The following is a 12,202-nucleotide window of genomic DNA, read 5'->3' as shown; positions in this document are numbered from 1 at the left end:
AGTCACTAACAGTAGAAGAGATAACCCGTAAGGTCCCCTGAATCCTTGGGGGGAGGCATGGAGGCTGCCTGGTTGGTTTCAGTACTTGTGTTCTCCTTTTGAAAGTTTCTCAAACATGAGAAAGTAAAAACAAAATTATACAAGGGTCATTTCTCCTACAAGCCCAACTGAACAGTAATTTCCCAAAAGAGAAAATAGGCTGAGAGGCAGACACATCTCTGGCTCCAAAAAGACAGGTGATCTGTGTAATGTGGCCAGATGGGATACATTCACAACGCTCGGTAATACTTGCAAATCCCCACATGCTGCCCCAGTTCTCAACCTGGCTTTTGGGTTCTTTCAAAATGCAAGACAGCTCAGACATGTTATACAAAGCAGGAGTTGTGAAAGCATGAAGTAAGATAAAATGTGGCCCACAATTTAACGAGGATGATGCAGATATCAAAATGACAAGGGGACACTGATTCTTTAGACGTCCACAGTTAAGCCTCAGAGACTGATCTTTTAATTTTGCTGGATTGATGGAAGCCTATGGCTCATCAAAACCAGAGGCTTGATCACAAATAGGGCTCAATATAGGACAAGATCTAAATTATAGCCATATTGGGAGTGGGGTCAGAGTAGGGAGAATCCAGGAATTGCTATTATGGAACAAAGCTATTCCATATCCCAGGAAAGAAAATGTGATAATATATTCCTATAAAAAACACCAGGTATAATCTTCCTAAATGAAAATAGATTGTTAAAAAAAATCTCAATATTAACAATGAAAGCACAGGACTTTTAAATCCACAAATGACTGTTAAAAAAAATTCCAGGGAAGCTGCAGTTCCAATCTCCTACTTGAACAAAGTTGCTGCATTTTTTGCCTGCAGGATGGGACTTAGCAGAGAAATAAAAAGGCTGTGTTGTGTGACAGGGAGTAAATCCAACCGTAAGCATTCCAACGCTCCACCAGGCCACCCCTCCCTTCCCCAGCCCATCATCCTCCTGCAAAGTGTTCACAATTTGCTGTCCTTCCTCCAAATGCCAGTAGACACAGAATCAGCATTTCCTGGTTCTGCCTTGCAAGTTGGGGCTGCCTGAGGGAAAACTGAAATAAAATCAGAGAAGAATGCAAATCCATTAAGACTCTTCTGACTGTAAACTGGTGTGCAATCCTGAAATGCTCACCCCCAACTCCAATGACATAAAAAAGAAAGACTCATCTGAATGTCACCTGGCACAGACCCTCTGCTGCACAGCTGCAGCTTCCTTAGCTAAGTGCCAGCCAGCACACTGCCACTCTGTAACAGGTACCTGCAAATGGTGGGACTAACTCCCAAGTGCAGCTCACGCTGGATTGGAAGGATCGAAAAATTTCACAAGCTTTGTCAGGCAACAGTTATCCATAGCTGCTGAATATTTGACCGAAGGGTCAACCGCTAGGAGTTTAAAGACAGACAGAGGTGGAGGGAGAGAGAGAATAAAATCATACAGGTGGAACCGGCTTCCCATGAGCGCCTGGCAAACTGCAAGGGCCGTCGGGCGTCGCGCATCCTGGCTCACCTGGTACACGTCCCGAAGCCCGCACCACGTCCGCAGCACCTGGTGGCAAGCCCGCAGCCTTTCCGTGTACCATCTCCGCAGAGTGGACACAGTCAAGTTCCACACGAAGCGGCTGCCGCTGAACAGCAGGTCCTCCACTCCACACATGAACACCGAAGCCATGCCGCCGCCTTCCCTGCGAGCCCGGGGGTGCCCTGCTCCCGTAGCTGCAGCCCAGCAAGCCCGACTACAGCGGCCCCAGCGCCTGGGCTCCCGAAGCCGGCTTCTGCTGGCAGCTGGGGGGGTCAAGCCTTCCCCCAAACTCGTCTCTCACCGTGCGTCCTGGCCAGCGTCCCGCGGCATGCCCTGGGATTGGGCGCCCGCCAGCCAACGGCTGCGGCTGGCACACAGAAGCCCAGTGTCCACCCCGCCCGCTCGCTGGCAGCGCCGGGCAAGCTGCGCTAAGCTCCGCCAGGCGAGCCCTCGGCGCTCCCGGGGCCCGGGAAGCCCTGGCCGGTGAGGACTCCCCCTGGCGCTCCCCGACTGCGCTGGGCAGCGGGGGAAGTGGAGCAACTCTTTGCAGGCAAAGAGGAGAGCTGCATTTCAGCGCACTTGGCTTGCACGTCCTGCATGCACATGCACCCGCACCCACGCCCACACCCGCCCAGGTCTCCTCCTCTGCTTTGCGGAGCACCTGATTTCACACTACAGGGTCCTTGCTGGCATCTTGCTTGGTCCACACTGATAAATAAATACCTCTGGGCAGCCACAGAGGCAGGAGGAAAAAGAAAAATTCTCTGAGGCATCCCTTTGGACCCCACTCCTGGGGGAACAGCCTGAATGTTTCCTTGGTTGTGCTGGCACCAGGAGATGAAGGTATCAGTCTCAAAGCAACGGTGTGTGCATGGCTCCAGTACCTGCCTTTTGCTCCTAACCTGAGGGTGTCAGAGAAAATGCCACCTGCCTGTCCTTGCCAGACAGAGGGAAGGTTTCCTCACCCCCTGTGCTGTGCTAATCCCAATGCAGCAGCCAGTTCACCAGAAAAACAGAGCACTCCTGATCTCTGGCAATAGCTTCCAGTTACTATTTGCTGGGAAACAGAAGCTCTCAAGAGAATCCTTAGGTTGATTCTAGAAAATTCAGCCCCTCTGGACACACATCCAGCAACTGCTGCCAGCACAAACCTGCACAGGTATTTTATTCTCTACTCAAAACTGAAGGAAACTGTTCCACCACTTACAAAGTCACCTGATAATTCTTTTTTTTTTAAAGATCCCCCCATAGGAATTGACATTGCCTAAGGTATTTGGAAAACAGCAGCCAGAGGAATCCCACATACCACCAGTCTCTATTTGCCTTTAGAATGTGTGTAGATTTCAGTACCATACAATACTGTAATATAATTTCTCACAGAAAAAGCACTGCAGCAAAGTTTAGGATGTTGTTTTTCCCTGATCCATCTGTAGAACAATTGTCTGTATTTTATTGGTGGTTTCGCACCTAGGCTGTTATCTTTGCTATTAAGTTTAGAAAAATAAGGTGCCAAAGCCTTTCTTCTGAGCTAGCTCAGAAGGCTTCAGAACAGATTATCGACAAGTAAACCGGCTTTATTTCAGGTTTCAAATGTGCCTTTGGAATCTTAATTCAGGTGAAATTCAATCAGTTCAAATAACACAAAAATCTGTCCTTAAAATGCCGGTTGTTTTCAAAGTGACCATGATCAGGAAACTTTAACGATGTTCATTTTACTACTTCTTACTTCTTTTTATTACTAATAAAATAGCTTAAACAGTTTTTGTTGAATTGGTTAATAGGATACAAGACCTTATTCAAGATTTGGAAAACTTTCTTTTTTCCAAATCTACTCTATGTGGTCATTAGCATTAGCATTCTGATGATATTTCCCAAGATAATGGTCAGTGTTTATAGAGAATCAGAATATACTAGGCCTTACTGAGTCAAAAGAAAATGAACTAAGTATAGTTTGAAAATGAAATGTCATTATTCTAATGGAAAACTACTGAACTTCAAAAATGGCCTATTAGTACAAGGGACTGGTGGTGGTACTTTCTTTTTTTTTTTTTTTTTTTTAATGATGCAGTGTGACTGTGTTCTCGGAAATATCGGGCAGCCAAGGGAATACCAGAATAAAACCTACAACAGGTCAATTATCTTCGTCTCATGACACCGTCTTCTCAGAAGAGATGCTCTAGAAACACCATGGCTGTTACCCATCTGTGCTTAGGCCAAGTGTCCGTGCTCAGTTCCACCCTCAGTCATTTTCATTCAAGATTTCTGAAGTCTGTGCTTACACTATTTTCTAGAAAATGGGATGAGGTATATATAATAGGGGTTATCAAAGTGTGGTCCCTGAACCAGTGACAACAACATTGCCTGGGAGTTTCTTAGAGATGCAAGTTCTTTGGCCACAGCTCCAGAATCAGAGATGACCAGGGGAGGTCAGGAATAGGAATTATCACACGGCCTCTGGGGTATTCTGACTCACATTAAAGTTGCAGAACCACTGGTGCAGGGCATGGTAGTTAGGAAATAAGAAAGACACACCTGACTTAAATCCCTCCTCCTTTAGGACTGGTGGCACCTTCTACAAGCTTCTTAAACCCATAGAGCCTCAAGGTGCTCATCTGTTAAATGGGGATAATACCAAATCTACTACAGAAGGTTTTGGGGAAGACTGAATGAAACATTCTGTATAAAGTATTCAGTGGGATGGCTGGCAAAGGCAAGCACCCAAAGGAAATGAACTACCACTACCACCAAAATCAGAGACTCTCATTTTTTTTTGTACTCAGATGAAAGAGTGTAAATCATTTTTTAAATTTCAACAAATTATATCAGCTTTCCAATCCCTTTCTGTGTGTTGGAGGTTAAAATTGGTGGTGACTTCTTTTCAGAGAAAGTTCTGCCGCTTTTGTTCAAGTTCGCAAAAAGCTTTCTGAAGCTCGATCCTTCCTAACACAGCTAACCTGTCCTGGGGACCTAGAGAAGTACTGTAAGCCCAAAGCTGGATACATGACAAGAAAAGACATTTCATTCCCACTGATATAACTCTGATGTTTCTTATCCAAACTGCTTTCCCCTCCTGCAGAAGAGAAGTTCTAAACTCTATGACAAGTGGGATTTTAGATGGAAAGAAATGCCAGTTCCTCCACACCAGGGACTGACGGTGGCAACTAAACCCAGATGTGCACCAGTGGAGAAAAGTGCTGCTCAAGTGTGGCATCTTTCTTAAAATGGTCTAGCCACATGGGACAAATCAGATTTCAGACACACACCCTTGAAAGCTGGTCTAAAATTTCCTGTGGAAAAGAGCTAAATCAAGCTGGCTTCAAAATTACCTTGCCTTTTCTTCTTTTTCTTTTTTAATTTAAGAAGAGGATTTTCTTTCCTCTCCAGCATCAGAGCTCCCTGCAATACACTGTAATTTCCTGCTGCTCTCTCTGGAGGCTTAAAAAGATGCTTCAGTTGACAGCATTACTCATACACCTGGGAGTTATGCTATAGACATAAAAGAGAAATTGTCATTATTCCTGAGGCTCCTGTAGGTTCTCCTTTGAGCAATCAGCAGGAAGAAGAGAAGAGTGTCAGGAAGACAGTGCAAAATGCCAACCTGTCCCTAGAAAACTGGTAACAGCAGCTTCCGGTGGACCCCTCTGCCCATCAGAAAGAGATCATATCCTCTGGGCCTTTTTAAACTCTGTACACACCTGACAAGCGAGTGTGGCTATATTATGATAAGCCATGAATGTCTGGCAGAGGCTTGAGGGGGATGATAACAAGGTCTAGATCAATGGCTCTCAGTCAGGGACAATTCTGCATCCCTTCTTCTGGGACATTAGGCACCCTTTTCTCCAGACATTTTTGGTTGTCCCAGCTGGGGGCTGATACTGGCATGTAGCAGAGAGAGGCCGGGACACAGTGCCCAGGAGAGCTCCACAACAAAGAACTCTCCAGCCCCAAATGTCAGCAGTGCAGAGCTTGGAGGACTGTGGTCTAGTGAAACACTGCACTCTGCTCTTCCTCTTACGTGACTTTCATTTAGGGGAAACATTCTGCTCTCTTAAATATTTTATCCCCAAAAGGCTGATTGGGGAAAAATGCAACAATTGCTCTCTAATGATTCTCACATATTCCCAAAGAGCCGTGATGACCTGCAAGCCCTTTGAGGAAGAACTAGAATGGCATTTCCTATTATTTTCTCTTACCTGTTTTTGATATTTATCATAAAAATGGGGAACAGCAATTTTTCATCATAAGCTACTTATATTTTGGTACTTTGATTTTTGGTTTTATCATTTCATTTAAATTAGAGGCTCCTTAGCAGGAGTGGAGCCATTCTTTGGCACATTAAAGAAAGATCCGCTCCACGTTGACCTCAGGTGGCCTGCTGATGTCTCCTGTGGGCTGTGCACTGCTATAGAAGCCCCTCACTGTGCTTGCACGGTAGCTAAGAAACCACTGGAAGAAGTAGGGAAAGGGTCTTATTCATATTTGTTTCCCAGTGGCTGGCACATAGCAGGCAATCAGTGATGTTTATGAACTGACAATCGAATGACTATTTTCTCAACAATGGATACAGAAAGAAGTTCATCCATCCCAAAATACATACTCTTGTTCATTAAAAAATTATGTATTGAGTTTACACTATGTGTCAGCCAGGGAAGTAAGTACTTAGAATGGATTGTGGCAAAATAGACGATCTCAGTCTAAGTGGGTCATAGAGTACAGCGGTGAAGGCAGACCTTTAAACAAGCACGAGAGAGAAACAGGCCTTGCCACACAGGGTTATACAGAGATGGTTGTCTGTAGGATGGGAGGGGAGGGCCAGTAATGCCTCCCTGAGGGCGCGACATGCAGCTGAGAATAGAAAGTTGCATAGGGGAGAGCTAGGTGACAGGGGAGGGAGGACACAAATAGCAGTCCAAGGCAGAAGGAGCCCTAAGAACTAAGAAGTAAGGCTCTATGGCAGGAGGGACCCCAGATTTATGGAGTTTAAGGAGAAAAGGCAAGAGGGGATGCTTGAGAGGCAGTGGGGGCAGGGAAACCCAGCTGGGAGGCAGCCGCAGTTCTAGGGATGAAAAGAAAGGGCTTAACGCAGGGTTACGGGAATGTCTACATAACTACGCCAAAGGTGCCAACATGCAGAATGGGGTGAGTTTGGTGGGGAAAAGTGCCCCTTTCAAAGCAAGCACCTCCTGTGGCCTCTGAGAGGGCTGCCAACTGGGCAGAGTCTGGCTCCTCACCCAGGCAGTCTGGGGTCCCTCTCTTCTACATCCTGCCCCAAAGGGGAGGCAGGAGAGCTTTGGGGGACACAAGTTCTGCTTCCATTCCTCTTGAGCCAGAGGCTAGGAGGTCTTGTTCCTCCCTCATCTCCTGCTTTCCTTCTGGCTGAGAGAGAGCAAGCAGCATGCTTCAGTCTTGGCCTCAAGCCAAGGACGAGATGGAAGGGAGCACACAGAAATGGAACCCCGAAGGGGAGGGAATAAGCCATTATCACCCAATAGCCCAAGATTGACCAGTAGGCTAGTTAAGTTTTGTGGCTGCCTTCATGACGTGCAATGGCTTTTTGGCATCATATGAAGGCCTAAACATTACACTACAAACTAAAAAATACCCAATTTCTATTTTTTGGCAAACTCATTCTACTCTAACAAGAAAAAGAAAGAAAACCCATAATGTATTAAATCAAATTCTCCTACTCAAAGGAAAGAGGAGGGATGTTATTTTATTATATGAAGTACAAAAAAGGAAGCAACATGTTAGATGCTGCAATTGAACTAGTTGAACCATTGAACAGATTTGGTCAAATCTTAGAAGTCACCTGTGTAAACGTGCAAGCACTTGAAGGGGATGGTGGTTCCAAGAAAGTCTACACAGATCAGAGGGAAGGGGCTGACCTTCTCTTAAAAGAAGAAATAGTATCAATCTTGTGGCTTAACTCCCACCCCCATAATTTGTCACCTTTTATTTACACTTAATTTGCATGTACACCAAAATGACAGAAATAAAATAGTAATAAATTGTTCTATATAGCACCCTTTTTAAAAAAATAATTAAAGGCAGTTCCACATATAGCATCAGTTGATTCTCACATCACCTCCCAAGATCTAATGGTGGTATTGCTGGCCCCATTTCATAGATTAAAAAACTGAAGCACAGAGAAGCTGGGTAATTTGTTGAAGATCAGTGGAAAAGGCATTTGAAAGTATCTTAAATCATGTAGCTGCTAACTTTTTAGTTCTTCTACTTTAACTGAGAGACAAAAGGACAATTCCTTTTATATTTAAAAATAATCATTTGCTTTGGCCTCATACTAAAATGTATAGGGTACAGATGGCTCTAGGATTTACTTATGCTCCAGGAACTGAATGTGACAAAATGCCTACCTTTTGGATTTACCCAACTTAAACAAGAATAAAGCAGCAATGAAAAGAAGAAGAAAATCTCTGACGAAAAGTAACAGACTTCTTTAAAATGGGAGAAAGGAAAGCAGCTACTTGAAACCCAATGGACCTTCACTTATATGCAATAAACAGCAGAAGAAAAACAAAGAGATAGATGAAAAATCTTGACTCTTCAAAGGTCAACCATACTATCCATGTATGGTTTACTATAGGTAACTATAGTAAAATGAAAAAGTGAAATCAGCCAAGATCAATGGCTTGCAAAGTAGTAAGAACTTTCAAGGTCAGGTATACTGTGGCCATCAAACAAATACAGGTAAGAGGTTATAAAAAACAGAGAATTTTCCTCTTATTACTAAAAAATACAAAATAATTTGATAGGATTATTGCTAGGAATTTCAACTATTTGGCCCTTCATAGCAAGAATAAAAATAAAAGCAAAGTCTAGCATCCAAAAAAGGGATGTAAAAATATTTCTTGTATCTTGCTATCCTAAAATTAACTTAAAGTTGACACTAGTGACATACTAGAAAATGGTATGTTCTCAACTACAAAATGGATTGTCCATAAGAAGATAAAGAAGCTGAATGCAGCATGCTACAGGTTTCAAGGCCTATGGATATTTTATAAAGTTGAGAAAACAGTGGTATATTTTTCAGACTGAGAGTTTAGAGAGCTCCAGACTGTATTTGAGAGGAATGAAGAAAAGGACTACATGATTTGGTCTTGAGTCAATATCAGAGGAAGGAAACAGGAATTTCATTCTGAAGGAGCTGATATCAAAGAAATTTAAGGTAGACTTCTTCACCCTAAAAAGGTTCCATTATTACCTTAGTCTGCTGGTCTTGCAGATAATTTTGGTTTATTTCTTGCATGTTTATATGTGGAAGACAGTATTGGCTGTTTATCCATCAGTCATTTATCCCCTTTACAGACACTCCAGTTTTGTGGGTAGCCATTTTCCATACCTCTGGAATGAACTAAGGGGAACCACGACATCCCATTCTGGCAATAAGATATAAAGTGAAACTTTCTAAAGACTTTTGGAAAAGATTTTCCTCTTTGAAGAGATGGAGTAACACAAGAATTTTGTCAGAATATCCCCTGATTCCTACTTACGACACTGTTGAATAAAGACACAATGCTTTGAGCTACAGCAGCCATCTTGTGACCAAGAGGACCTGGGTTGACAGCAAAGGCAGTAGAAAAGAGGTAAAAGCCTGGATCCTTGATAACAGTGTTTAAATGTCAAACCAACCCAGAAACAGCCTACTTCCAGATGACTTGTAATGAGATGTAAACAATAAATACCCTTATATAATTTTAGCTGCTTTTAGTCAGATGTTCTGTTACTTTCAATAGATCACATTTCAAAACTTACTACAAAGCTGTAGTAGTAAAGACTGTGGTACTGGCATAAGGGCAGACATATACATCAATGGAGTAGAATTGAGAGTCCCAAAATAAATTCTCACATTTACAGCCAATTGAGTTTTGAGTGCCAACACTATTCAGTGGGAAAGCACAGTCTTTCAACAATGGTGTTGGGACAACTGGATAGTCACACGCAAAAGAATAAATATGAACCTCGACATCACAATGTACACAAAAATTAACTCAACAAAGATCAAAGAACTAAAAATAAGAGCTAAATCTCTAAAATTCTTAGAACAAAACATAACTGTATATTTTTGTCAGTGGTGTAGTCAGTAGTTTCTTAGCTATGCCATGGAAAAGCATAAGAAATAAAAGAAAAAAATAGATAAATTGGACTTCATCAAAACTGAAAATTTTGTGCTTCAAAGAATACCATCAAGAAAGTAAAAGAAAAGCACTGACCGAGATATTTGCAAATTTTATACTTGCAAATATTTTATCTGATAAGGAACTTATATCCAGAATACATAAGGAGTTAAAACTCAATCATAAAAAGACAAACAACCCAAATTTAAATGGGCAAAAAGATTTGAATATACATTTCTCTAAAGCATACATACAAATGTTTAGTAAGCCCATGAAAAGTACATCCCCATTAATCGTTAGGGAAAACGCAAATCAAAACTGCAATGATATAACACTTCACACTCACTACAATGGCTATAATAAAAAAGACAAACAATAACAAGTGTTAGCAGGATGTGAAGAAATTATAACCCTCACACACTGCTGGTGTGATTGTAAAATAACTCAACTGCTGTGGAAAAGACTGGTGATTTCTCAAAAGGTTAAACAGAATTACCATATAACCCAGCACCTCCATTCCTAAGAATATACCCAAAAGAAGTGAAAAGTGTGTTTAAAATAAAAAACTTTACACAAATGTTCATAGCAACACTGTTCATAACCGAATGGTGGAAATACTGGTACATGCTACAACATGGATGAATCTGAAAAACACTATGCGAAATAAAAGAAGCCAGTCAGGAAAACCATATATTTTATGATTCCATTTATATAAAATGTCCAGACTAGGCAAATCTATAGAGACAGAAAGTAGATTAGTGGTTGCATAGCACTGAGGGCATTTGGGGGGAGGGTAGTGGGAAATGGGGAGTGACCGCCACTGGGTACAGTGTTCCTTTTTAAGACAAGTGAAAATGTTCTAAAGGTATAGTAATGGTTGCAGAACTCCATAAATATATGGAAAGCTGTTGAATTGTATACTTTAAGCAGGTGAACTTCATGGTATGTGAACTATATCTCAATAAAGCTGTTACCAAAAAACAAAACAAAACATAGAACACGTGTTAGCCCTTTACCTCAAGACCAAATAGAGTATATTTCCCAAAGACTCTACAATAATTATGCAGTACTTATGTCTTTAGAAAAAGGTATTCAAATTTCTCAATTGAAAAAAATGCCTATTACATAAAACAAAATAAAAATAAAAGCAGGACAGAAGTACTGCACATAAACTCTGTTGTGCAACTCAGTGAATACATATAGAAATAAAAGAAACCAGGAAAAGATATCAGTTATTGATAGCAATGATTTCTAAGCTGGGAATCACTGGGTGATTTTTTTTTCAGGAGGCTTTCTTTTCCTGGTTTTCTATATTAGCACATATTACTTTTTAGTTTTTAATTTGGAATGTAATCAGACAATAGTCTATTCAGTGAATGAAATGTAAGCCTCTCTCTCATCCTTACTCCCCGGATCCTCATTTCCAGGGCTGCCAAGTAAAACTGTTCAAATTATTTACTGCACAATGGCATCTGGCTGAAGCAGGGAGTGGAGGTTATAATCTAGCCTGGGATAAGCCGTAACTCATGGCTCTGAGGAAAGAGTCCTTTTCATTTAAGTTGCACAACAGTGCTAAGTAAGTAAGAGGCAGCCCTGTCCTTTTCCCCTCCACAAAGGCTACCACTATGCCTTGTTTCTTATGTATCCCTCCAGACATGGTCTGTGTTACCCAAACATATGCATCATACTGTATGTATGAAAAAGTTATTTAAAAAGAATAAACAACAGGAGAAAGCAATACAATCTAATCAGATTTCAAGTACTTCTAGGGAAGTCATTCAAAGTAAAATTGTATTCAAAAGAAGAAAAATAACTCTATTTGGAATGAACACATCTTAACGGAAGAATCCTAAGTACAGTGATTGATGGATTGTTCTCCACTTTACTAATCCCCAATTCATATACACTGTTCAAGCAGCAAATAAAACTGATTGCATCCATTGCCAAGTGAGTCAATATTTGGTCCTTCATTCACTAGGCTCCCCAGAGCCTAGAAGAGCATGGTGGGACATGTGGTCCAGCTTCCGCTGCGGAAAGCTTCAGGACTTTAATCTGCTGAGAAAGCTAAGCATGAGCGTCCCCATGTGAAGCTTGGCACTACCTTTCATATACTCGTGTCCTTTAAAACAAGGAGAATTGCTCAAGCAGAAATCCTTTGGCACTCTGTTAATTTGTACTCTAAATGTTTCTATATCCATTCAACTTGGGCTGAAGTTTCTACTTGTTGAGGGAAAATGATGGTTAAATCATGAAATAATTCCAGTTATGAGATCTGATTACAAGGATTTCTCTGTCACTCTGAATAACACTTTTAAGCTATTCTCTATGCATGTTTCAACTCATTACAGAAGGCTATACTGGCCTTCTTTTGAGTTTCAACTCTTGCTTTAGGCTCTTGCTATTTGCTACTTGCAGTCCTGAACCTTCTTCTCCATGCCAGGATTTCATCCAATGAACTCCCTCCCATCTCAGACTTAGCTTGGGAGTTGATCCCTCAAAGCAGTGAA

The 12,202-nt window shown here is 41.7% G+C and overlaps 1 protein-coding gene across 3 annotated transcripts in view; it reads right to left on the bottom strand.

Annotated features, from left to right (window-relative positions):
* Positions 1-12,202, bottom strand: part of FRMD4B (FERM domain containing 4B) — a 322,173-nt gene that overhangs the window by 174,155 nt on the left and 135,816 nt on the right. The window contains exon 1 of one of the 3 annotated variants that reach the window (XM_057507504.1): positions 1,549-2,107. The exons of 1 other annotated variant lie outside the window; for it this stretch is intronic. In XM_057507504.1, the coding sequence (XP_057363487.1) occupies positions 1,549-1,710 (162 nt within the window). In that variant the 5' untranslated portion in view covers positions 1,711-2,107. Of the gene's footprint in view, positions 1-1,548; positions 2,108-12,202 lie in introns of those variants that run through there. One more of the 3 variants, XM_036877716.2, reaches the window with a different exon arrangement.

This window comes from Manis pentadactyla, chromosome 1, assembly GCF_030020395.1.
Source record: "Manis pentadactyla isolate mManPen7 chromosome 1, mManPen7.hap1, whole genome shotgun sequence".
NCBI lineage: Eukaryota > Metazoa > Chordata > Mammalia > Pholidota > Manidae > Manis > Manis pentadactyla.
The sequence above is the reverse complement of the archived record's forward strand: the minus strand, read 5'-3'. Positions and strand labels throughout refer to the sequence as shown.